This window comes from Phyllobates terribilis, unplaced genomic scaffold, assembly GCF_046119375.1.
Source record: "Phyllobates terribilis strain yellow unplaced genomic scaffold, ASM4611937v1 Scaffold_1__5_contigs__length_1240528914, whole genome shotgun sequence".
Lineage (NCBI taxonomy): Eukaryota > Metazoa > Chordata > Amphibia > Anura > Dendrobatidae > Phyllobates > Phyllobates terribilis.
The window spans coordinates 401,845,566-401,872,293 of NW_027362761.1; the positions used below are offsets into that span (position 1 = coordinate 401,845,566).

The window sequence follows — 26,728 nt, forward strand, 5'->3', positions numbered from 1 at the left end:
TTTTGGAAACTACACCCCTCAAGGATTTTATTAAGGGGTATAGTGAACATTTTGAACCCAGAGGTACGACACAGAATTTGATAACATTAGGTCATCACATTGAATAAGTTGTCATTAGTCTTGAGCGCAAGTGCTCGCTACTTGAGTTTGCATCGGGTACTCAGGTATGCACCATGTACAGCGTGTGCTCGAGTGACATGCTCGAGTCCCTGCCCCGCATGTTTCACGGTTATTAGACACCCAAAAAAAACCATGCGGGGATCGCTCGTGCACGGCAGGCAATCCCCGCAAAGCTTTTTTGGCCGCGAAGCATATGGGGCGGAGACTCGAGCATGTCACTCAAATACCCACGATACTCAATGCATACCAGAACACCCGATGCAAACTCAAGTAGCGAGCACTTGCGCTCAACACTAGTCGCCATATCGTCATCTTTTTTTCTTACTTTTGAAAAAAATCCCAACCCCAAACCCAGCCCTAACCCTAGCCCTAACCCAACCCTAACCCGAGAGTTTATTTTTTACGCCGTTCCTCGTGCGGTATAAGTGATTAGACGACCTTATTCTTCGGGTCTGTGAGACTACAGCGATACCAGAATCATATGGGGTTTTTATGACTGACAGCTGTCACACACTAAAAGACGCATTTTTTGTAAAATCTAGTTTTTGCATCGCCATATTTTGAGAGCTATAATTTTTCCAGATTTTAGCAGACAGTTATGTGACGGCTTGTTTTTTGCAGGATGAGTTGACGTGGTTATTGGTGCCATTTTCAGGCACGTGACATTTTTTGATCGCTTTCTATTCCGATTTTTGGGAGGCAGAATAAACAAAAACCAACAATTCAGGAATTTTTTAAATTTTTTTTATTCTGTTCCGCGTGTGGTAAAATTGATAAGGCAGCTTTATTCTTCGGGTCCGTACGTTTACAGCGGTACCACATTTATATCGTTTTTCTATGTTTTGCACTTTTACATAATAAAAGCAATTTTATAGAAAAAATTATTTTTTAGTATAGCTTTATTCTGAGAGCTATAACTTTTATTTTTCGGCTAATGGAGCTGTATGGTGGCTTGTTTTTTGCGGGACGAGATGACGTTTTCAGCGGCACCATTTTTATTTATATTCGTCTTTTTGATCGCGTGTTATTCCATTTTTTGTTTGGCGGTATGATGATAAAGCATTGTTTTTTTGCTTCGTTTTTTATTTATTTTTTTTTATCGTGTTCACTGAAGGGGTTAACTAGTGGGACCGTTTTATAGGTCAGGTTGTTCCGGACGCAGCGATACCAAATATGTGTACTTTTATTGTTTTTTTTTTTTTTAAATAATATTTATTGATGGGTACATTATATTTTTATTTTTGGTGGATTTTTTTTTTTAAAATATTTTTACATTTTTTTTTTTTTTCACTTTTTGATAGTTTTTATACTTTATTACTTTGTCCCACTGTGGGACTTTCACTTTTTTTTCCTCTGATCACCTGCATGGCACAGGAATGCAGCACCATCCCTGTGCCATGCAGGCTGTCAGCGCTGGACAGGGAGAAGATAGTTTGGAGATGCACTGCGCATGTCCAAAAAAAATCTTCCTGCTGTCTGGTGACCCGGATGTTGTCATGACGACATCGGGTCGTCATGACAACATCCTGGAAGCCGCGGCAGACAGCGCTGGAGGCCGGAAGAGGAGGTGAGTATCTGCGATCACCTCCCCTTGCCACCGCAATGCTGCGATCGACTTCGATCGCAGCATTGCGGGGGTTAATGTGCGGGGTGCGGTGCGGGACCGCTCCCTGCACATAGTACCGGGTGTCAGCTGTGACAATCAGCTGACACCCGGCGGTGATCGCGCCCGCACAGCCTGTGTGCGCGCACGATCGCGATGACGTACTAATACGGGTCTGGCTCTGAAGTTCCAGGGCACAGACGCGTATTAGTACGTCTAATGTTGTTAAGGGGTTAAATCAGAGATATGTCACACAAAATAGTTAATAAATAACATTTCCCACATGTCTACTTAACATCAGCACAATTTTGGAGTCAAAATTTTTTTTTATTGGAGAGCTATAAGGGTTAAAAGTTGACCAGCGATTTCTAATTTTTCCAACAAAATTTACAAAACCATTTTTTTTTTCGGGACCACATCATATTTAAAGTCACATTGAGGGGTCTTTATGACAGAAAATACCCAAAGGTGACACCATTCTAAAAACTGCACCCCTCAAGGTGCTCAAAACCACATTCAAGAAGTTTATTAACCCTTCAGGTGCTTCACAGGAATTTTTGGAATGTGGAAGAAAAAAATGAACATTTAACTCTTTTCACAAAAATGTTACTTTAGACCCAATTTTTTTTATTGCGATCACCTCCCCTTAGCCACCGCAATGATGCGATCGACTTCGATCGCAGCATTGCGGGGGTTAATGTGTCAGGAGCGGTGCGGGACCGCTCCCTGCACATAGTACTGGGTGTCAGCTGTGGCAATCAGCTGACACCCGGCGGCGATCGCGCCCGCACAGCCTGTGCGCGCGATCGCCATGACGTATTAATACGGGTCAGGCTCTTAAAGCCCAGGGCACAGACGCGTATTAATAAGTCATGGGCTTTAAAGGGGTTAAAAGGGAATCTGTCAGCAGGTTTTTGCTATGCAATAAGAAGACAGCAGGAGATCAAGGCCGAGGCTGAAACACAGAATTCAGGGATGTGTCACTTGTCAAAGTGCATGTTGTAGTTTTCTAACTGAAGGATTTATCACTAAGATTAACATTATTGGACTAGTCCGGCAAGGCCCTCTCCTGTGATAAGCACCTCACAGTCTATGGACTTTGTACACAGAGAGCCTGGTGTGGGTGGGGGCAGCTTTCTCAGCTCTAATTCATTCTAAATCCAAAAGCTCTGATGGTATCAGAACGGCTGCACCCAGTAAACTAAGTGATACATCATTGGATTCAGCTTTTCTTTACCTACATCATGCTGTTCTCAGATTAAGTAGCACAAACCTGCTGACAGATTCCCTTTAAATGATGGCAGCTGTGTCGTGGCTTCTATTTAACATGAGTTTAAATTTAATTGGCTAATTATGTACACAACCACATTCCTAATTATATGAGGGTGTTCACATTTATGCAACCGCATGATTTTAGTTTTGTTATTTTAGCTAAAAATTATTTCAGTCGGTTTAGCAATGGATTTGTACAGATTATAAGTGACATTAAAGAGGGGAAAAAGTTCTGAAATTATTCTTCATGGGAGAATTTTTTTACATGACAAAAAAAACTGGCATTTTAACTGGAGTGTAAACTTTTTATATCCACTGTATGTAGTGCAGAACATTAACTAGCCTAATAGGCTTTGATCTGTGGCTCACTGGAGACCATTGTTAGGGTTCCATAGCAACCATCGGCTTCCAGCCTTTGCACTGTGGGGAGCCAATGGAGTGAAAGAGGAAGAGGAAGCAAACTCCACTGTCACACTACTTACATGCAGTAGCTGCTACTGACCATGGCATGTAAGGCATTAATTGTTACAAAGTGGAATTACTGGTGCCATGATCCCAGGGTGAATAATCACTGCCCTTTCACATAGTAATGGAAAATTGCATGTCCGTTAGGAAGTGAAAAGGCAGTAAAGTGACGGGAAGTGGTTAATCATTTTCTGTCTATTAAGCCCCATGCAGCATACACTGTAGGGGGTTCACTCTCAGGTAGGCATTAGGCCTTAGGTAGCATTCACATAGGCAATGCAGCTTTAGTCCAAACATGTGCAGTTTTTATGGCTTTTCACAAGTTTAACGCACTAAAACTCAGACATAAATCCATAGCTTTGTCCAGGCACTAGCTAAAACAGAACGGACCCTGGCTACTCATACACGGCTGAGCTAGCCCCAGCTCAGTCAAACAAAACAGCTATTGTCCATAGCAACTAATGATACTTGTGGTTCTCTGCACACAGCCTGTGCAGACTCTTCTTAGAGAGAGATTCCGGCCTGTCTCTCTTCACATCCAGTCTGGTCAGCTTCCCTGAGCTGACTAAGTAGAACAGCTAGCCTGGTTATATGCAGGGCTTGCCAGGTAATTAATCAGAACCTGTACAGCTAGGATTTACTACAATACATACATCTATTAGCAAAACTTTCTAAAAGAATGGACCTGCAGCCTCATTTTTTTTTTCACAATAAGGCTCTAGTCACATGTCGGTTCCTGAAACGGTACAGGCAAATGAATGGTCTGAACAGACAACGTTGCAACAGTTTTGCAAACAGAAAACAGAGGAGTCCCATTGATTAATTTTATCTGAGCGTAAGAAACACTGTTCATATCAGGTCATGTCAGGAGATTGGCAGGGCACACACAGCAGAGAGCGAGGGAGTGACACCATCCAGGGAGTAAGTATAGAACCCACCGCCCATTTGTGCAGCACCCTGTGATCATTACTAAGGGGTGAAGGTAGCAAACAAAATGTGCTTCTCTAACAGGTTAAACACGAAGTATTAAAAAAATGAACCTCAAGAGACTAAGCAGAAAATTAAAGTATCCCACCAATCAAAAGTAAAAATTGAATTATATATAGGTAAAATGTGTGCCACACACACATTCTGACATTTTTACTTCAGACTAGAAAGTCATTTTAAGAAAAAAAATGCCTTGACAAGAAAATGTAAGGATCTACTACAAGAACCCACAAGCTGTAGGAAAGCATGTGGTCCTTATCTTCAGACAGTCTTGAGCTTTTCTCCCAAATTGTCCAGATTTTCCTGAGCTCTGGGCACAGAGTGTGAATAATGACAGCATCTTCTAAAAATGTAGCAAGAACTGGCTATACTTGGAGCATGGGAGAGTGATGTCAGCATACACTTCTCCTATCCACAAGTCTACCAACACAGGAACTTTCCTCCTTTTCCTGAGGACTTTCAGCAAATACTCCAGCCTTTAGAAAGTGCATGCATTCCTAAACAAATGTACATTGAGCTTGGCAAGCATGTGTGCCAAGTCAGTCAAGATCACAGAAGAAATATAAGAAAAACATGGAAAAATGTTGGATTAAAATAGCTCAAATGTTCCAGATTTATAAACGTGAGTTACGAGCGATATAACAGACTACATATGGCAGGAGAAAGGCATCTTTTACCCTGATACTTTGCATTTCTTCAAGAAGTCTTTGCACTCGTCTTTGGTTTTTGAGAACTTGTTCTTCTGGTCCCCTGTTAATGTAAATGAATGTAGTTAAAAAGACAAGTAAAAAGTTCAAAAATGAATGTAGTAAATTAACACCTAAACACGATGTATAATCACATACACAGCACATGTTTATCAGTTGTACTTGGCTTATTAGCTGTAAGGGAAATAAAACAAGCCAGCTGATTATGCACAATCGTTGTCATCTTGGCAGCATCTTCGCATTCTAACCGTCATTACACAATTAGTGTGACTGGGACTGGATGTTCACATCTTACAACCTATTCTCATCCCCAGCTGCATGCACTATTTTTAAAGGTTATGAACACCTAATCAGAGTTTTTTCTTAATTATTCATTTACTTTCTAGATGTAAAGTTAAGCAGCTTTTGAATAGTACTCATTAAAGATGTTCAACTATTTTGCTGCTGCAAATGTCCAAGTCATTTCTCTAGCTGAATCCTCCCACCCTCCTCTCCGTGTTAGAAATAGCATGAGGAAGTGAAGGGGGAACAGAGGGAAGCAGAGAGAAATATATTATAGACAAGGAGATAACCACATGGATAGATTACTCGGTGTGCAGAATTATTAGGCAAGTTATATTCTAGAGGCTTATTTTTATTATTGATCAACAACTATGTTCTCAATCAACCCAAAAAAGACTCAAATATGAAAGCTTAATATTTTTGGAAGTTGGAGTGTTTTTTTTTTTTTTAGATTTGGCTATCTTAGGAGGATATCTGTTTGTGCAGGTAACTATTACTGTGCCGAATTATTAGGCAACTTAATAAAAACCAAATATAATCCCATCTCACTTGTTTATTTTCACCAGGTAAACCAATATCAGTGCACAAAATTTAGAAATAAACATTTCTGACATGCAAATACAAACACCAAAAAAATTAGTGATCAATATAGCCACCTTTCTTTATGAGGACACTCAACAGCCTTCCATCCATAGATTCTGTCAGTTGCTTGATCTGTTTTCAATCAACATTGCATGCGGCAGCCACCACAGCCTCCCAGACACTGTTCCGAGAGGTGTACTGTTTTCCCTCCCTGTAGATCTCACATTTTATGATGGACCACAGGTTCTCTATGGGGGTCAGATCAGGTGAACAAGGGGGCCATGTCATTTTTTCTTCTTTTAGACCTTTACTGGCCAGTCACTCTGTGGAGTAGTTGGATGCATGTGATGGAGCATTGTCCTGCATGAAAATCATGTTTTTCTTGAACGATACTGACTTCTTCCTGTACCACTGCATGAAGAAGTTGTCTTCCAGATACTGGCAGTAGGTCTGGGAGTTGAGCTTCACTCCATCCTCAACCCGAAAAGGTTCCACAAGTTCATCTTTGATGATACCAGCCCATACCAGTACCCCACCTCCACCTTGCTGGCGTCTGAGTCGGAGTGGAGCTCTCTGCCCTTTACTGATCCAGCCTCTGGCCCATCCATCTGGCCCATCAAGAGTCACTCTCATTTCATCAGTCCATAATGCCTTTGAAAAATCAGTCTTAAGATATTTTTTGGCCCATTCTTGACATTTAATCTAATGTTTCTTGTTCAAAGGTGGTAGTTTTTTCAGCCTTCCTTACCATGGCCATGTCCCTGAGTATCGCACACCTTGAGCTTTTTGATACTCCAGTAACGTTGCAGCTCTGAAATATGGCAAAACTGGTGGCGAATGGCATCTTGGCAGCTTCACGCTTGATTTTCCTCAATTCATGGGCAGTTATTTTGCGCCTTTTTTGGCCAACACGCTTCTTGCGACCCTGTTGGCTATTTGCCATGAAACGCTTGATTTGAAGCGTGATCACCGAACAAAGTTTGGAAATTTCAAGACTGCTGCATCCCTCTGCAAGACATCTCACAATTTTGGACTTTTCAGAGCCCATCAAATCTCTCTTCTGACCCATTTTGCCAAAGGAAAGGAAGTTGCCTAATAATTAAGCACACCTTATATAGGGTGTTGATGTCAGTAGTCAACACCCCTCCTCATTAAAGAGATGCACATCACCAGATTTACTTAATTGGTAGTTGGCTCTCAAGCCTATGCAGCTTGGAGTAGGACATGTATAAAAAGTATCATGTGATCAAAATACTCATTTGCCTAATATACACTGTGTGCAGAATTAAGTGCAGTTCTGGAGCTGTGCAGATAATGAAAGCAAGACAGGACAACAGCACCCTGGATACAAAGCTCACATCCAGCCTATATCACAGGGAGGGAAACTCCCACAAGAGAAATTCTGAGACTTCAAACTGCTTATCTAGGGGGGGGGGGGGGGGGGAAATCAGAAAATTTGTACAAATTTCAGGGAAAAGTGTGTAATTTTATTAACCAAAACCAATAACCTATGTAAAAAATTATGTTTTCCATGTCAAAGGTGTCCCTAGATTTTAAAGGGAACCTGTCACCATGAAAATGCGATCCAATCTGAAGGCACCAGGTTATAGAACAGGGGGAGCCAAGAGGATCGATCTATAGGTTTGTGAGAAAAGATTCAATACAACCTGTGTTTTATTCATGTATACCTCTGGTCTTTCTGGGATTTTGAGTCCAGTGGGCGGTCCCATCAGTGACTGACATCTTTCTTTGTATAATTGCGCATACAGAGACAGCTGTCCGTCCCTTTTGTACCGCCCACTGGACCCCAAAAAAAAAAAAAAAAATCATAGAAATAGCAGAGGTTTAAATGATGAAAGAACACAAATTAGGGCTCACTCACATGGGTGTTGATTCTCTCTTGCGAGTGAATCGGGCAGATTATGCTAATGACACTCGGGTCAAACTCTGTCAAGATAAAAACATCAGCTGGCACTCGGCCGTGTTATACGGCAATGTGGCGAGCCCGTATACTGAATCTTATCTCACTGAACTAAATATCAATCTACTCTGCTCTCCTGCTCTATAACATGGTGTCATTAAACTGGACGGCATTATCACGGTGACAAGCTTTTTTTTTTTAAAGGCTATGCAGACCTTGGAAACCACTTATCTATATGCATCAAGAGAATAATAAAGTAAATTTAAAATTGTTTTATGTTAAAACTGTATCATTTTGATCCTAATGCTCCAATGCAGACAATGCAACTCCGTTGTAACAGACAACGAATGCAATGTGTAGTCTGATCCTGCAGTCATTCATTCTTCTGGCTATGGAAATGTACATTAGGTAAGCTAAAGTAGGTGGCAAAAGAAAGAATGTATGAGACTGCAAATCTGTAGGATCACCCTGCACAGAGTTTGTCTGTCACCATGGAAGCTCATGGTCTGCTGGAGGAGCGGGAGATACAAACCGTGGGGAAAATTCTAATTAAGATCTACTGTGGAGGTTTTTGCTACCTCATCTGAGAGAAACATGATGTAGGGGCAGAGACCCTGATTCCAGATGTGTCACTTTGTTTACTGGGTGCAGCAGTTGTGACTAGTGTTGAGCGATACTTTCCGATATCAGGAAATATCGTATCGGATTGGATCGGACCGATACCCAAAAAGTATCGGATATCGCCGATTCCGATACCGGAAACCAATGCAAGTCAATGGGACACAAATATCGGAATGAAAATAAACCCTTTCTTTCCTTGTAGGTTAATTCTACGTGAAGTAAAACAACTAAGAATAATGTAGAATGTATTACATGAAAAGCCGGCAATTCATCAGCGGCATACACCGGTACCCGACAATTTACAACAGAAAGAATAGCGCTTCACACATAGATTAGATAGAAACATGTCAGTCACATATATATATGAAGTACAGTGACAGTGTTGATTACTGTACTTGTCATTTAGTGTTAAAATAAAGGATTTATTTTAAAAAAAATTGGCGTGGGGTTCCCTGCAATTTTAGGCTCTAGTGGAGGTTAAGCAGACGGCTGGCGCAGATGTTTGAAGCCTGGGAAGGGGGTAATACCCACAGAGCTTCCCAGGCTACTAATATCAGCCCCCAGCTGAATACCTAGCCTTTACTAGCTATTAAAATGGGGGACCCCCAAAGAAATGACATGGGGTCCCCCCTATTTTAATAGCTAGCAAAGGCTAGGCAGACAGCTGGGGGCTGACATTAATAGCCCAGGAAGGGTGCCATGAATATTGGCCCCCTCCCAGGCTAGAAACACCAGCCGTCAGCCGCCCCAGAAATGGCGCACCCGCTCATGCAATGACGGGGCTGCTTTACGGCCCCGTCATTCTAGCGGCGGCAGCGGTTCAGAGCGGTCACATTCTATGTGGCTGCTCTAAACTGGAGATCTTCGTGGGACACTCGTGGACTACTACGGAGGGGTAAGGATAAGGTTGTGGTTTATTATTTTATATTTTATTACAGGAGATCGATGGCTTCGGGGAATTAGGTGTCTAGGTGAGTATAGGTGTAGTTTTTTATTTTTTACTTTATTTTAGGTGGCGATCGGTGGGGACAGGTAATGTATAAACTAATTTATTGTAGGTAACCACTGGCCACCAATGACATGTATTTAAAATTTATTGGGGACCATGGGGCAGTTTAAATAGCAGGATCAGGCTGATGGGAACTACTGCTCCCATCGAGCTGATCCTGCTGGCACGAGTGGACGGGGGACAGACATAGGCCGATGAGAGTAGTAGTGTCACATCGGCCTATATCTGCCTGCACGCACACCCGCAGACATCGCACAGACACCACGCACACACTAATCATGACGGGTCTGGGAGGTGAGGCTGACCTGTGCGACCGTGGGAAAGTTCATGTGAGTTCATGCAATGCAGTGAAGCATGAACTCAAGTGAACCCTCTGAGGGCACCGCAGCTACTTCAAATGAACAGCTGATCGGCATCACCTGATACCTCAGCTGTTCATTTGAAATAACCGGCGGGAAAGCGCAGCACAGAACGGGAAAGCCGCGGTGAAGTCTTTTCACTGCCGGCTTCCCCGCCCGGGTCCTTCACTCCCCGCTCCTTGGTGATGCGCTCCCCGCCCGGTCCTAACTTACGATCGGGATGGGATGTGGCGAGGGGAGCGGAGGATCGGGGTGGGAGGCTGCGGGGAAGCAGTATGGGGCTGTGTGATTGTTTAAAAGCCGGCGGCTTTTTACCGCCCGCCGGCTTTTAAACAATCAGGAGAATTCTCTCACGATGCGATGGCATTCTGATGACAGGCTGGATCGCAGCTGAGCGCTGCCATCCAGCTTGTCATCCTTCAGAGACACTGCAGAGCGCAGGCATTATGGGAACTTCCGATTCCGGTATTCGATATTGTAAAAGTATCGGAATTCAGATACCGCGAATATCGGCCGATACCCGATATTTCAGTATCGGAATGCTCAACACTAGTTGTGACACAAGTTTTTAGATTTCGATGTAGCAGAGCTCAGGAAGTTTCCCCTACCCATACCAGGCTCTCTATGTACATTGTCTATTGACAGTAGCTGCTTATCAGAGGAGGGGGTGTGGTCGGAGGAGAGCTCAAGCAACAGCTAATGACAGCAATGATAATGTCCTTGTGATAAAACATTCATTGTAAGTAGTAATTGACACATCACTGAAATCTGTTTCAGCTACCTCATGCAGTCCTCAGATTACATATTAAATACATGCTGCTATGCCACTTCAGCACTTACACGGTTGATTTTCATTCTGATAAGTGTAGTTTGTACAGTGAACACAAATATACATACATACATACGACAAATTGGGATTACATATTTTTCAGTAACTAGATCTCTGTATTTTGGATTGCGCCCAATACCATAATAAAAGTGTGTTTACAGGAACATGGAATTCCTTTAATACATCTCTATGGTCTATGTAATAAGATTTAAGAAATACTCAAGATGTCCAGGAAAGTTGTCATGGTGGGATAGAAATGACTTAAACACCTGTTAACATTGTAGCATTGTGAAGGTCCTTCAGCCAGCTTCAGGGAGGTGCAGGTCCTGGTAGAGAGAATTCAGAGGTAAAAGTGCACCTCGCAGGAGGGATCAGCAGTGCACTTGTGATAATTTTTCAGAAGGAAAAATCTAAAAAGGCTCAGGTCAAACCCATGTATCAAGAAAAGCAAAAAACCAAGACACAGCTCTATTTTTTTTTCAAAACCGACAAATGGAGCTTTCTAATCCAGAATTGACAAATCTCAGGTGCAAAGAACCCACCCAGCAACAGAGAGCAAACAAGAATTCCCCTTCCTTTATCTTGAAGGTCAGAACCATACAAAATACATACACACGTACATGTGCACATCTACATACCCCTACACACTTTATGAATCATGAAGCATCACCAGATATGCAGAGAGAATAATTTTTTTTCCCTCCTACCCCTTTCCGTAGAAGGGAAAGAAAGTTTAACATACAAGAGAATCTTAAGAGATAAAGCCAGCTCTGGTTTGAAAATATTGTTTCACAAGACTTTATACAGATTTCTCCATCTTCCAACTCCCAATAGCAGTATAGACTAAAACCTTACTGGCTTATCCCCTTACCACTCCAACTTGGAGTATAAACTGAGACTGTACTGAAATCACCAGACTTCAAGCAAATTCATCCACCATACAACTACAACTACGTGTTTGGACTAAGACTTACCTTACGTGTTTTACCATCTTACAATTTCAATTACAAATAAAGTCTGAGACTGTACTTGTTTTACCAAACTTTATGCAGATCTGTCCATTTTACCACTCCAACTACGAGTATATATTGGGATCACACAGTTTTCCCCAGACTTCATCCAGCAGCTGTCCATTCTAGAATTCTAACTAGAACTCAAAAGTAGGAGTAGTGACATAAATCTTACAAAGTATAACCCTCACAGAAACTGCTTGACAGAGTAAGAAGCTTTAATCTATCCATCGAGTCCTCCACTCACCAAAATTAGAGCAGTCTAGCCCGTTTTCAATCTCCATTGAGCATATCCTGGGCTTTACCTGTTCTTTCCAGATTTTGAGTCAGTTTGCGCATTCTTCTAACCCCCTTCCCAGCCAGATATTTCATGGCCAGAGAATAGCATGCAAATTAAACTCTGATTATTTCAAATAAAAAGGGGGTAGAGACTGATTGGGTTCCTCCATAATATCTGATTGTGCCATATAAAACTACTGTACTATTAAACATCAGAAACTAGTGACAAAAGCTTTTGTCCCAAGATGGAGGCATGAAGCCTTGCCATGAGACAGAAGGCCAAGCAAAGGAGGCAGCAGGCCTAAAGAGTAGGGATACCCAAGACTACTAGACTTCTCAGAGTTGAGATTCACATCTTGGGGTCCAACCGACTGACATTCACTGCAATCTTTGCTCAGTCCACCAAGTTGTTCCATCTTCACAGCTTCTCAGGCTGCACTCTCCAAAGGACAGAATATTACCAAAGGAGGAACTGGGTGGTCTTTTTATTTGTTCTAGGCTTTCTATACAGTTGTATGATGGAGACTACTCTCTCTGGTGCCATCATGTGTAATGGTGAAACAGATATGTGAACAGCACCATTAACTATAATTGGTTTCTGTAGGAGTAGGAAACACGTAAATAACACGTATGTGAAAAACAGAATCCGTAATAATGCATAAGGAGGATCGGTCTTCAACCACTGAATGTGTAAAGCTTCAAAAAGGTGGCAGTCAAACTAAGTGCCCAAACAACTAGCACCCCCATTTTTCATACAAACTTTTTTTTTTTTTTTTTTTTTAATTCGCTCATCTATAGGTCCTGGATAATTGGTTGTTAAAGATGTGGGGGCCTGAACTCTAATAGGCTCCCTTTAAATAAAGAATGGACCAAAGAAATCCAAGTACCACAACCATTTATAAGTATTTAAAGTAAGAGAAGAAATGAGCACAAGCACATGCATGGAAAAACACTTATACTCTGGATATGTAAAGAAGTGTCAGGACATTAAAATAATAAAATGACTAACTTTCTGGATTTCAGCTGTGAGATATGGCGGATCAGTTTGCGGATTGTTAGAGCCTTCACTTTCTTCACATCTGCCCTCATCCTCACCACCTGTGGGAGTAAAGGAATTCCAGACAAGAGTTATGAATAAGCAGTAACTGGAAAAGTACTTTATGCATCGGTATAAACAAGACATATTAGCTGCAGTGGATAGAGATTAGTGTGTGTGCGCGCGCGCATATATCTATCTCTGTATAGAGGTGTCTGAATACAATCACAGCCATCAGATCAGAGTAGTCTATATTATTTAATAGAAATGTAAGGGGGTGTTCTATTACTTCGGTATATAGGATGCATCCAAGTTCAGTGGGTGGAAAACTAAAAAAAAAAAAAAAAAATTAGGAGAAGGGTGGTGAGGACCAAATGGGGAATTTTGGGAAAAATTCATTTTAATACACAGAACAGTGGGGTATACATCTTGATCAGGTGAGATGTGGGATCTCTCTCCAACCTGATATTTGGACGCTTCTCTGCTAAAAGAGACTGATTATTCAAATTATACATTTGAACAGAGAAGGTAGATTGTATATTGTGCAACTAGTCCTTTTACACCACCGCGAGACACCGGGGAGACCAGACGCATCGGAAGGGGAGTATATGTTTTTTTTTTTTTTTTTTAACCATTTTTATTCTTTATTTTAACCAACTTGGTCACACTATATAAAATACATGCCGTTTGCATGGATTTATATAGTGTGACCAAGTTGTCAAGCACTTTCCAAGTGATGCGAAAATTGCTTGGAAAGCGCTTAATAACCTGCACGCGAAATCACATGTGCAAAACGCTTCACAAACGCTTCTACCTGGCAGGAAAAACACATGTACAATCCGCATGTACAATAAGCATGCGTTTTTTCTGCCAGGGAGATGCAGAAACGCTCAGGAAAAATCCGGAGCATTTCTGCATCGTGGGCACATAGCCTTATATTTATTTTGAATTGCTGCTTAGTTTGGTCACAGAAAGGAAAATTCATCATTGTTGCTGTGTAGCTGATGCCCTGAAACATAACCCTTTTGTTACAACTGAGGTGATGAGTAAGTCTAGGCTGTGTACCCAAGATGCATTTAAGCGTTTCCGCAGCGGCAGAAACGCTTAAAAAACGCTTGGTAGAAGGCCTGCCATGTTCCCCAATGATAATCCGCATGCGCTGTGCACATGCTGCAGACATTTCCGCTGCGGGTTATCATTGCGGAAAAAAACGCAGCATCACCAATTATTTTGCGGAAGCGCTGCATTTTCGCTGCCATTGACTTGCATTGGAACGCATGGATTACGCATCACTGCATCTGTACATGTGGAATCCAAGCGTTTCAATGTGCGGATGGTACCCGGGTCTAGAGGACAGGAGACTCTCCTCCGGACCCGGATACCATAGAACCGGCATATCGCGGTGGACTGAAGGACCTGCGCTGATGTCATTTAGTCATGTGACGGCAGAACCTTCAGTGTAGTGTACAGCGAGCTGCCGGAAAGCCAGGACGGAGCGAAGTAAGACTGCGGGGGCCATCAGAAGGCAAGTATAGATTTATTTTTTTATTTTTAAACATTCTTTAAGGTCACACTATATAAATCCATGCCGTTTGCATGGATTTATATAGTGTGACCAAGTTGTCAAGCACTTTTCCAAGTGATGCTAAAATCGCTTGGAAAGCGCTTGTCAACCCGCATGCGGAAATGCATGTGAAGAACACTTCAATTCCGCATGTCCCTGCCAGGAAAAACGCATGTACAATCCGCATGTACAATCCACATGTGTTTTTTCTGCCAGGGAGATGCAGAAACGCTCAGGAAAAAATCCTGAGCATTTCTGCATTGTTTGCACATAGCCTTACAATGTATTCCCTGGGAATTAGAAGTAGTCATGTACCTTTCCTTAGAACAGATGAAAATTGGTGTAATTAGAAATCATCATGTTTGGCCATCATAAGACACCCTAAATCCCTATCTATTCAGTGCCATAATCGAAAGTATTCTATTTTCTAGTATACCTGAATTAAAAAATTCCTTATCCTTCCCTAACTGCTCCCCCCCCCCTTCCTTTTTGATGGCATTTTGTTTCAGAATACATACTCAAAGCATCATTAATTGGCAGAGGCCGTGGTCACTGTCGCAGCCTCTGTCCCCTTTGTGAAATGAAGAGTCAGTGACGTTCGTATCAGGGGCTGGGCTAGTCCCTGCACGCTCTCTGTTGCCGGCTCAGATAAGCAGTAACGAGCCAGCAGCAGAGCGTGTTGTCAAAATACTTGTCATGCAGAGATCAGTGATGTTTCTTGTGGGGGCGGCGCTGGTCTCTGCAGCAAATAGTTTATCTTATGGCTCTAAATAGATCGGGATTTGGGAGGAAAATTACTTTAGACTTCAAACCACCTTTTTAAGTCCTTTACTAGACTCTAGCTACAATGAATTAGACCATTGGGACCAGGCTACCACTTCAGTGACATTTGTATAAAATTACAGGCTGTAATAGTCGAATATGGAGGAGCGTGCAACACAAATACACAGGAATATGACCTGCAAGCAGCCCACAACTTTATATCCATATGGGAATACGCACGTTGCCCGATAATAGTGTTTGAGGGGAGAACCACCAAAACATTTTATTTTTTTTACTTCATCTCTCATGGCTAAATCTGATGACCTCCAGAAGTAGATACAGAAATGTCTATGAATTATATTAGCAGACGTTTATAGAAAAGAATTACACATTTAAGCTGAAAAACAGTATAATAATCAAATACATACACAAAAAACAACAATTGACAGCTAAAGTCTAATGATCAGAAGTAAATCTAATGTCAGACACATTGTATTGCACTCTAAGGCCACGGCCCCACTATCAGTATTCGGTCAGTATTTTTTCTCAGGAGTGGGAGCCAAAACCAGGTGAGGAACAATCAGAGAAAAGGTATAATAGAAACAAGTCACCAACTCTGCATTTAATCACCCACTCCTGGGTTTTGGCTCCCACTGCTGAGAAAAAATACTGACCAAATACGGATAGTGGGGCCGTGGTCTAAAGCAGTGAGCCCCAAACAGTGAGGCCCCTGTAGGCTATAAAAACAAGTAACTTTGCAATTCACTTATTAAAAATTCCTCTCCATTTTTTTATTCTATAGTGTACAGCTGGTTGCTAGGTTTCTGTCTTCCGCTACGGTCTCAGAGTGGCCAGTTACCTAGGTAAGGAGTACACAAGTAAGCAGGCTCTAAGCTCGTCCCCTTGTACTTCAACCAGTTCTGGCCGGCAGTGTGACCATGCTGCAGGTCTGAACGGTCAATCCTCAGGAGTACACAGCTCCTGGCAACCAAAAGGCAGAGAAGTGGTATGCTCCTGAATGAGCAACATGAGAACCCGTTTAAAAGTCCTCTTATACATTTCTTCTTGCAAGTCACCTTACCAGTAGAGATGAGCGAACCTGAACTATAAAGTTCGGGGCTCGTACTGGACACCAAGTGTTTGATGTTGAATTCCTAACAGACGTCTCCCGGAAGTCAGTTCTAGTGTTCAAAGTGAGTGAGATATTTTGTGGTGGTACTCTGCTTCCTTTAGCAGCCACCGAGCCCTTACTATGATAATTTGATAATTTTACAGCACCAAAAGTTCAGGTCCCTATTGACTTATATAGGGTTCAAGTTCAGGTTCAAGTTTGGGTAGAGTTCTGCTACCTGAACGATCCATGGGTTCGCTCATCCCTACTTACCAGAACTTCTTGACAATACATAAAAAAAAAAAAAGAAAAAAACAGCCCGAAAAAAGAAAATCAAAAATACACTAAGTTTAAGCCAAGGCTCTGGAAAACATAACTAGTTCATACTGTCACTTTTCATAGAATGATCCACCTTTGCTATGGACCAGGATTGGTAGAACAGCCAGGTTCCTGTCATCTAATCATGAGCATGGAAATATGTAAACGAGGTCAGACCCATCTAGTCATTTTTACTCTAAACAAAAACTAATAACATGAACAGACTTTATAGATTTGTCCTGAATGAATATAAAAAAAAAAAAAAAAAAAAAAAAAAAGCTATTAAAAGTGATAAAGCGGTTCTGCACATCGGGAGAGGACTGGGGGCCGATGATGTTACAACTGTTCTAGTCTAATAAATAGGTCAACTGCACGATATTATCTGTTGCTTGCAAGAACAAAGTGTCATATCTGCAGTTACCACCCATGATTACCTCTTGATGAGAAAATGAACACAGCTGTAATAGCCCTTTAATAAGGAGTTATTATAGGTGAAAAAAGGCGGCCATAGGCATAGAATGAAACTTGACGTAATAAATACATTGTGCATAACAAGCAGGACTATGGAGTCAGAGTCGGAAGTCAGGGAAATTGAGGAGTCGGTAAGCCAAACCTCCGCCTCCACAGACCTGATAAGTCCAATTTACTACCAGTGATTCTAAGACGGAGGACTCCGTATAGGTTTTGCAGAAACCAAGTAGCCATTAACAATAAGCAATCAATTAGCATTGAATTCTTAATGATGAAGCAAAAAGCTACTGCGACTGTTAAGCAGTTTTAGCAGCAGCATCTCTGTCATGAGCCAAAATGTCATGTCGGACCCCAGCTTAACCCCTTAATGACCGAGCCTCATTTAAATCTGACCAGTGTCCCTTTATGAGGTAATAACTCGAACTCTTGAACGGATCCCACTGATTCGGAGGCTGTTATTTTGTGACATATTGTACTTCATGATAGTGGTAAATTTTGTTCTACAGGACTTGCTTTTATTTGTGAAAATATTGGAATTTTGGGGAAAATTTAGAATTTGTTAGAAGGGTTAAAAAATTTTTAGGGACCATATCACATTTGAATTGACTTTGGAGGGCTTTATGACAGAAAATACCCAAAATTGACACCATTCTAAAAATTGCACCCCTCAAAACCATAATCAAGAAGTTTATTAACCTTTCAGGTGCTTCACGGTAATTAATGCAATATGGAAGGAAAAAAAATGAACCTACTACTTTTTTTTTTTCCCATAAAACATTTTACTTAAGCCCCAAATTTTTAATTTTCACATGGGTAACAGGAGAAATTGCACAACAAATTTTGCAGTCCATTTTCTCCTAAGTACACAGATACCCCATATGTGGGGGAAACTACTGTTTGGGCGCACGGCAGGGCTCAGAAGGGAAGGATCACTGACTTTTTGAATGTAAAAATGGCTGGAATCTAGAGCAGACGGCATGTCGCGTTTGGAGAGCCCCTGATGTGCCTAAACAGTGGAAACTGTGACCCTTAAAGGAATGTATCTAGGTATCTAGATGTGTGGTGAGCACCTTGAACCACCAGGTGTTTTACAGAAGTTCATAACAGAGCCGTGAAAATAAAAAAACACCACATTTTTCCCACAAAAATGTTCTTTTAGCCCCAAATATTTTATTTTCACAAGGATAACAGGAGAAAATGCACCATAGAATTTGTTGTGCAATTTCTCCCGAGTGCGCCAACAGCCCATATATGGTCGAAAACTACTTCTGAGGCACAGTGCAGAGCTCAGAAAGGAAGAAGAGCCATATTGGAGTTCAGATTTTCTGGAATGGTGCCATGTCATATTGGTAGAGCTCCGAGGTGCCAGAACAGCAGAAACTCCCCTACAAGTGTAGTCATTTTACAAACTAAACTTGTCAATGAATTCCTCTAGGGGTGCAATGAGCAAGATTGACACCACATGTGCCTCACAAAAATTGAAACCATTGGGCGGTGAAGAAAGAATTACATTTTTACAGTTAAAATGTTTTAGCCCCAAATGTTTAATTTTTATACAGGCTAATAAGAAAAAAATGTACCCTCTCATTTGTGCAATTTCTCCCGAGTGCGCCGATATCATACATGTAAATCAGGAACTACTTTTGAAGCACAGTGTAAAGCTCAGAAGAGGAAGGAGCGCCATATTATAGTGCAGATATTACTGTTATGGTCTGAGGGTGGCATGACCCACTGGAAGAGCCCCTGAGGTAGCAGAACCCACCATAAGTGACCCCATTTTACAAACTACACCCCAATGAATTCATCCAACTGTGCAGTGATCATATTGAAACCACAGGTGTGTCACAGAATTTTATACCATTGGGCAGTGAAGAAAAAAAAAAATACAGGTTTACCACCAAAATTTTGTTTTAGCCCCAGATTTTACATTTTCACACAGGAAAATGGGTAAAAATGGTACCAAAATGTGTCACACAACTTCTGCTAATCATGGAAATATCCCATATGTGGCTGTACAGTATTGCTTTAGCCACACAACAAGACTCGGGAGGGACGGAGAGCCATTTGCCTCCTGGTGCAGAGATTTTCCTAGAATAGTTTGTTGACTCCATATACAGAGCCCCTAAGTGCTAGAGCACGTCATGCTGCGGAAACTGACACCCGCTCATGGCGTGCCACGTCCGTCATTGGTCGTAAAGGGGTTAAAAGATTTCTACTAGATAAAAAATGAAAAGAAAATATAATAATGTGAAACAGTCGAGACCAACCCTTTAAATCACTCGCTGCCCCAGCACAAACATTCCTATGATTCCCGAAGGGCTTGGTTTGCTTGGCTGCAGCAATGACAAGTCATTCTTGCATGCATGGCCTGAGACCAGAGGCCAGTGATTTGCTGCAGATATCATGTACATGTTATTGTCTTTTGCTACAGCAATGATGTGTTGTACAAGAGGTGACCACTGGAGCATCAGCGCTTTGTACAGTGGAAAATAATGGGTGAGTAATGGGATTTATTTAAAAAAAAAAAAAAAAAATCCCCAACAGGCGAGAACAGTCAGGGATTGATATGCCATTTATATACAGCAGTAGCTTTAAACAATTCGTGTTAGTAACAAGGCAAATCAACAGTAGAACAAATAACAAAACTTGGAACAACAAATGAGACTTTCACTATTTAACGTCAATGTTCTATCCACAAAAGGTGGTGCACACAGTCGTGAGTCACTGCGTAAGTTCTCCTGAAGCTCTGGCCCTAGCAGGGGTCACTAGGTTTTCCTGCTAGGCCACAAGTCTCTCTGATGTAGTCCATCAAAACCAGTTGAGCCTCCCACGCACCAACCAGCCCCTTCCAACCTGTAATCCTAGTCCCGTACCGTAGGTGATAGCTGGAAGTGAGGGCACGGCTCACTCGTGCTGTTCAGTCGTAGGCGTGTCTCTCCTGTCGCAGTCTCCTCACAGCTCTTCTCGGCTTGACCGTCGGCAGAAGCCTTTTAGGCTTGGGGCAGAAAAGAGTCGAGGCCTCGGCTCTTGACAGGCGACGTCTGGACTCGGATGCTTGACCAGTGCAGGGCGTGGATCCTGGCCCTGACCAACGTAGGCGGAACTTTGATTTCTCCTGCGGGGAATCCGTATCTTGCCAGGCGGTGACCGGCACCTGGGTGATGCAGACTTCCCTCTAAGGCCTGTCACGCTGGTCCCAACGGCGTCTCTGGAGCATTTCTGCTCCGCTCTTTCCCCTGGTGCCAAAACTGCCTGCGGTTTGGCACGCAGTGCTTTTATATTAAGGAAGTACTTCTTGTGGGTCATCTGACCCTGTCCAGTCAACGAAGAAGCTCCCCCTGCAAATCTTGCAGCACAATTCAGTTCTACTTGATTTCACCTGGCCAGCAGATGGCAGTCTCTCCACATTAATGTTACATCCTGCAAGGGCTCTTCAAAGATATCACTGCTAATTATTACAGTTGTACACTTTTTCCACGCACCCAGGAGAGTATTAGATGTGGTGAGCTGACCTAAATATATTTCCACATTTAAAGAATCCCTGTGTACTATGGAGCCCATGTCTCTGTACATCCTCCCACACATCACTCTCCTGTGAGCATGAAGTCTGGTCTTGGTAGTGTCTCACACCCATCAGACAGCATTCTGCCCTCCTAAAGCCAATGTCTGCCCTGTCGGCTTCTTTAAGCCAGTACTCCATAACTAGCAAAAGGAAGTTCTGGAGATTTTCTGACTCTTCTGGAAATCCAGCAGTTCTCTCCTGCTTCTGGGAGTTTTCTTCATATTCTGGGAAAGTTGGAAGCGTAGGAGACATCCCATGGTGCCCACGTACAAAATCTTATAAGCCAGACTGCATGTAGACTGACAACCACTGGAAACGCTCCTAGCTGACATTTTGATACTTAGAAGTAAAGTCCTCTTGTGTACGGAGCTGCCCCCTCCAATCAACAATAAAAGCATGATCAGGCAACGATCAAGCTGCCTGTAAAGCCACTTTGTTAGCCATAATAACATAACTGAGACCTTCCAGATGCTGTCAATCATGGTAGGAGTTAGTTATATCACCCTTTAAAAGGCTTGCTTCATAAGCTACCAGGCGGCAGTCTACCAGACAACACCCACAAGTGGCACTCATGAGAGGCATGGTTTGAGTCAGGCTACCAATGAAATATGATCACAAGGTAAAGTCTACCTATACATAATCTAAACATGGAAGTCCTCTGTTATACATGGCCATATAATATATGTGTGTATATTGTAGACACACATACACACTCTCAGGCACTGGATTCTTGTATCAAAACAAACTGACGTTTATTTTTCACTAGTTGCGCAGTACCAAACAAAAACCATAAACATAAACCTTGTCCAGGTGCTAACTATACAACACAGACCCTGGCTACTCAAACATGGTTGAGCTAGTCCCAATACAGTTAGACAAAACAGCCATCAGCCATAGCAACCAGTGATACTTAGTTTGGTACTCATGGCCTGTGCAGTCTCTTCTCAAAAGAGAGTCCAGCTTCTCTCTCTTTGGATTCAACACAATCCACTCTGCTCAGCTTCTCCCCCCAGCTGACTAAGGTGAACATCAAGCCTGGCTGTATGCAGAGCCAGCCAGGTACAAATAACCAATAGTCTGTAGAGGTAGGATTTAACCCTAGCCTACCAGGCTTTGCTACAATACATACATGCATATACACCGTGAAAAAGTTAAAAAGCAAGTGTGGAAAAATGCTGCAAATTTAAAAAAATACTAACATCCATTTCTTAAAGCAAAGTGAATGAGTACTGCAGTAGGGGTGTGAGAAATTATAATACATACATATATATTTTTCCACACATCGCACACACACCTAAATACATAGGTTGCCCTACATTTTTTTTTTTTTTAAACACAGGTGTAAAAATACTCAAAGTAAAAACAAGTTATCACCTATCCACAGTATAAATGATAATACAACGATCGGAAGGATGGAGAACCTTTATCCCTGTTCGTACGGAACAGCAATGCACATGGTCAACTGTTGCTCCATTCATTCCCTATGCAGCTGTCAAGCAATGTGCTAGGCTTTTTCCAGCAGCTCCATTGAGAAAGAATGGAGATTTAGTAAGGTATCTGACCAGACACTTCATTTTGTAATATAAAGTTTCATATTTGGGGATAACATTTCCATATTCTGCCAATTATTGCAGGACACCCACTGATCAGCAAGTTATTACCTATCCTGTAGATATGTTACAATTAGAGATGGGCAGATCGATTTGCGAGACTAAGGTCCATTGGCCATGTCAGTAGTCTCTGGCTGGTGGATGAGAGGCTCACAAATATTAAACTTCTGGGATCCACAGCAGAGCCTTTGATTAGCCGGGCTGGTGCAACATCATCTATGCATCATGCCGCAATGAAGACATTGTGCCAGGCTGGCTAAAAATAGCCAAGACGGGGAACCTGGAAGATTAGAGATGTGTGAGACTACTGACTTGGTCAATGGACCAGTGTCCTGAGAACCAATCTGCCATCTATAGTAACAATCATTGTCGGCAACACATCACCCCGTGTAATTTGAGAATGTGCTGTTAATCGTTCGGTTCTTTCGCTCATGTAAATAGATCGGTGCTCATTTACCAGCCTACTAGCTAATCATTCACTGGTGCTTGTTACTAGGAATTATAAATGAACCATCAGGCCTCATTCAGATTTAAAGAAAAAAAAAAAGTTCTTAATGTTTCAGATAAGATTTTCTTCAGTCAGGTCAATATATCAGTTTTTACCATCAGTGGTTTTCTAGCATGAAAAGAAAAAAGTAAAATACACACTTTCTTTTGGTGCATAACTCAAATGTGTTTTATAATGAATTGGTTATTTTCAAGGTTACAATAAATTAAACAGACATTAGCATCCTGGCAATTTCTCATATTACCACAACTGAACAAACAGGGAATCTTTTAGTGAAGCTCAAAAAACAAAATTACCGTACTTGGCAGGAAACCTGGATTTCTCTTTCTCTAGGCTTAAGACAAGTGTCCGAACACTATTTTGGATCGTATAACTATTTTTCCATTAAAATCCAACAAAAAAAACAAACAAAAAAGTCTCAAAACTATATAATAGCGACAGCATAAAATGCCTTCTATGGCCAAGATGCGTCTTATATGTACGGATACAGATATGTCTCACTTTCTTCATGTAGAGGGCTTCGAGATTTCTGACTATTTTACAGTTTGGTAAAATGACTCTCCATCTACTGTTTAGTAACTGTCAAAAGCCTGCCGATTATGTTAACAAAGATGACAGATACCAGAAGCCAGATAGCAGTAATTTACTAGAAACTTTGCCGGTCATCATTGCTGAACACTTTTTTGGGTTAAGTTCCTCGAATTCGCAAAGAGAAATCAGGACAACCATCAGCGCTTTTAGCTATAATGAGTTGTACTATCCTGTGATTAATAGGACTGTTAGTACAGAATGACTGCTCCAAATAAATACCACAGCTCGGTGCTTCACGGTGGGGCCAATCGTTTATATACACCTTCCCACCTGCTTGTTTTCCATCTATCTACCCCCCTCTTCTTTGAGTGACAGCTCTGTCGTTATAGAGCAGAGAAGGGCGGAGATAAATGGAAACCAAGCAGGTGGGAAGGTGTATTTAAAACGATTAGTCCCGAGGGTTACAATAGCCAAAATAAAAAATAGGCTTCATGGAGGGTTCAGTAGAGTGTCACAATGTGGCCTATGGACCAAAACAGTTTATGTATCCATGCCCCAACTTAAACAATGCCACTTAATGGGAATCTGTCAGTAGGATCAACCCTCTCAAACCAGGGGCAAGCAGGTCATTGAAATGTAAATTCATTGACCACTTTATATCTTCTGTCGCTGCATTGATGAGTTATTCATATACAACTAAAACGTTAAAATGGAACCTGTCACCAGAAAAAATGCTTTTAAACCTGCAGATTAAAAGCATTATTAACCTGCCTGGCACCTACAGTTAGCTGCATGCTGTGGGGAGAAAATTAACTTTGTTTCTCCTGGCAGCTCTCGGGTCTCAGTCACGGGGTAGGCGCCGGTTCAGATATTGCGGAGTATATAGAGAGGTGGCTGTAACTGCACCCCCTGCACTGAGCCAGCCCCAATGGAGAGCGAGGGTCAGTCAGGGCCGGGGGAGCAGTTACAGCCACTGCTCTGTATTCTTAAAGCGGTGACATTTTTCACGCCCGTGCTGCCCCTGTGACTGAAACCAGAATGCCGCTGGGGGGGATAAAGTTAGTTCTCTCCCTGCAGTGTTCAGCTGAGTGCGGGCAGGTTAATAATGCTATTAACCTGCAGATTAACAGCTTTTTTTTTTCTGGTGACAGGTTCCCTTTAACAATTCTTAACTAGCAGAGGCAATTTCCCCTCCCGGCACTAGCTTGTTAACTTGCCTGATTTCCTCGTCTGGTGCCTGACGTCACACATGCAGTTAGTTACCAGTCAAGCTAAAGAGGCTGGGGAGAAAACTACCTCGGGAGGCATTTGGCCACTACCTTATAATTCATGGCCTAATAATGGAATAGGCCATCCATATCTGATTGGCGAGTGTGCCGAGTATTGCAAATCCACCCCCTATTGAAATGACCACTATAGTTTTGAGGGAGCTGCTGTGTTTTGGCAGCATCTGAGAACTTCCAGCTGGATTCAGGTATCGCCTGCACATCAGATATTGGTGACCTTTCCTAAGGATAAGCCATCAATAAAAAAAGTACTGACCAAACCCTTTAAAGTGCTCTGAGCACTCAGCACCTCATTTGCATATGAATTAATGTGCTAATTACTTAGAGAATGCAGTAAAAGATAGAGGATATAATGGTGTAGATTGATTTACATTTCAAAGACCTGCATGCCTGTATATTGGGCTTGGTGGGGGGAGGTGTTGATCTTTCTCCCTTTCAGGCAATCAGCATGAATTGCAGTCAGCCAGACCAGGCACTTCTCTAGAGATCAGCAAATTTTTGCGGTAAGTCGAAAGAAATACACCATATTTTCATTAACTAAAACTAAAGCAAAGGTCACATGAATATGTATAAAAGAATAAGACCATAGAGAAGCTCTCCCATCATAGGAGATGAAGCCTCATAAAAAGAGACAATAATGTATTAGAGACTACAAAAATAAATCTTGCTTTTTGGTCTCTTTCACATAGAGATAATTTGCCAAAACCTTCCAGGATTACAAAACAGATTATTGTGTTTGGACATGTCATAACACCAAAATTATAAAAGCAAATATCCAGCCAAATAACTTAAATGGAATGTGCACAAAGCTTTCTAGGCATTAACCCAATGAGAAACTACAGAGATCATCTCCTCGTACTATGGGACTCAAAATGCAGTCACAGAAAATCCATTACCGATCGGTCACAGAACTAAAAGGCAGCAACAAGCGGGGTCAGTATTTTCAACATAGGGCACCAAGAGATCCAAAAAGTTGGCTCTGTGACTGACCGCTGAAACACAATGACGTCTACAGTTCATTAGTTTTTCTTTCTTTTAGAAAATTCAACACATTCCATCAAAACCAAAATGGCATTGGGGTAAATTAGAAGCAAAAGTTCATGGAGCTTTTCCAAGCTTCCTACGAGTGTATTTTATGAGATAATTAAACAAGAAGTGACCACATATAAAAAAATACGTTTTTTTAAATTTATTTATAAACAATAAATGAAAAGTAAGGTGCGTTTCCCACATCACTTGTTCTTGCTGAAGAACAAACCTTTGAATACTGGTTATTCCATCTGTAAGATATAAATTAGCTGGAAGACAGATGTAAAGTAATACAGAGAACAAACAGTACATTGTAGCAACTCAAAGTGACAGCCACCCAGAAACACTCCTCAACTGAAGGCCATAGACACGACGTCATTATGTAAAGCTACATTACCACGACTAATTATACCGTAAACAGTCAATGTACATGTCCAATAACTTGAATCAGAAAGGCTGCTAAACAGTGATCCTTAAAAGACAACCTACTCTAAACGCAATTTGTGCATCAAAGACTTGAGCCTAAATATAATTAGCCTTAACCAAATATTCTGCCCATTAGAAGAGCAGTCCCCCATGTCAGTTCTGTAGGGGAAGTGAATGCTATCCGACACCACCAGTGTTATTAAAGGAGCTTTCCGGGACTTTGCTATATCCTTAGGCTGTATGCGGTGATAAATGGGAAGTGGTGTATGGCATAAAAAAAAGGAGTGAGGACATCTTTGAAACCCAATTGTATACAGATTGCACTAAATAGAAGCTCATAGCTTGCTGAGAGGAACATGGTGATTTAGTCCTGCATAAACCAGAAAGTCTACATTATTTTTCGTTTGGTTGCAGTCTATCAGGCTCAGGCAATCTTCCAACTTGACCCCCTTCTGGTCTGGGGGCAGG

The 26,728-nt window shown here is 41.8% G+C and overlaps 1 protein-coding gene across 3 annotated transcripts in view; it reads right to left on the reverse strand.

Moving 5' to 3' along the window:
* The window catches only part of SRFBP1 (serum response factor binding protein 1), a 98,305-nt gene that overhangs the window by 44,181 nt on the left and 27,396 nt on the right, over positions 1-26,728 (reverse strand). For all 3 annotated transcript variants that reach the window (XM_073676908.1, XM_073676906.1, XM_073676911.1), the window contains exons 2-3: positions 13,056-13,144; positions 5,125-5,197 (exon numbers count right to left, since the gene is read on the reverse strand). In XM_073676908.1, the coding sequence (XP_073533009.1) occupies positions 5,125-5,197; positions 13,056-13,144 (162 nt within the window). The remainder of the gene's footprint in view (positions 1-5,124; positions 5,198-13,055; positions 13,145-26,728) is intronic.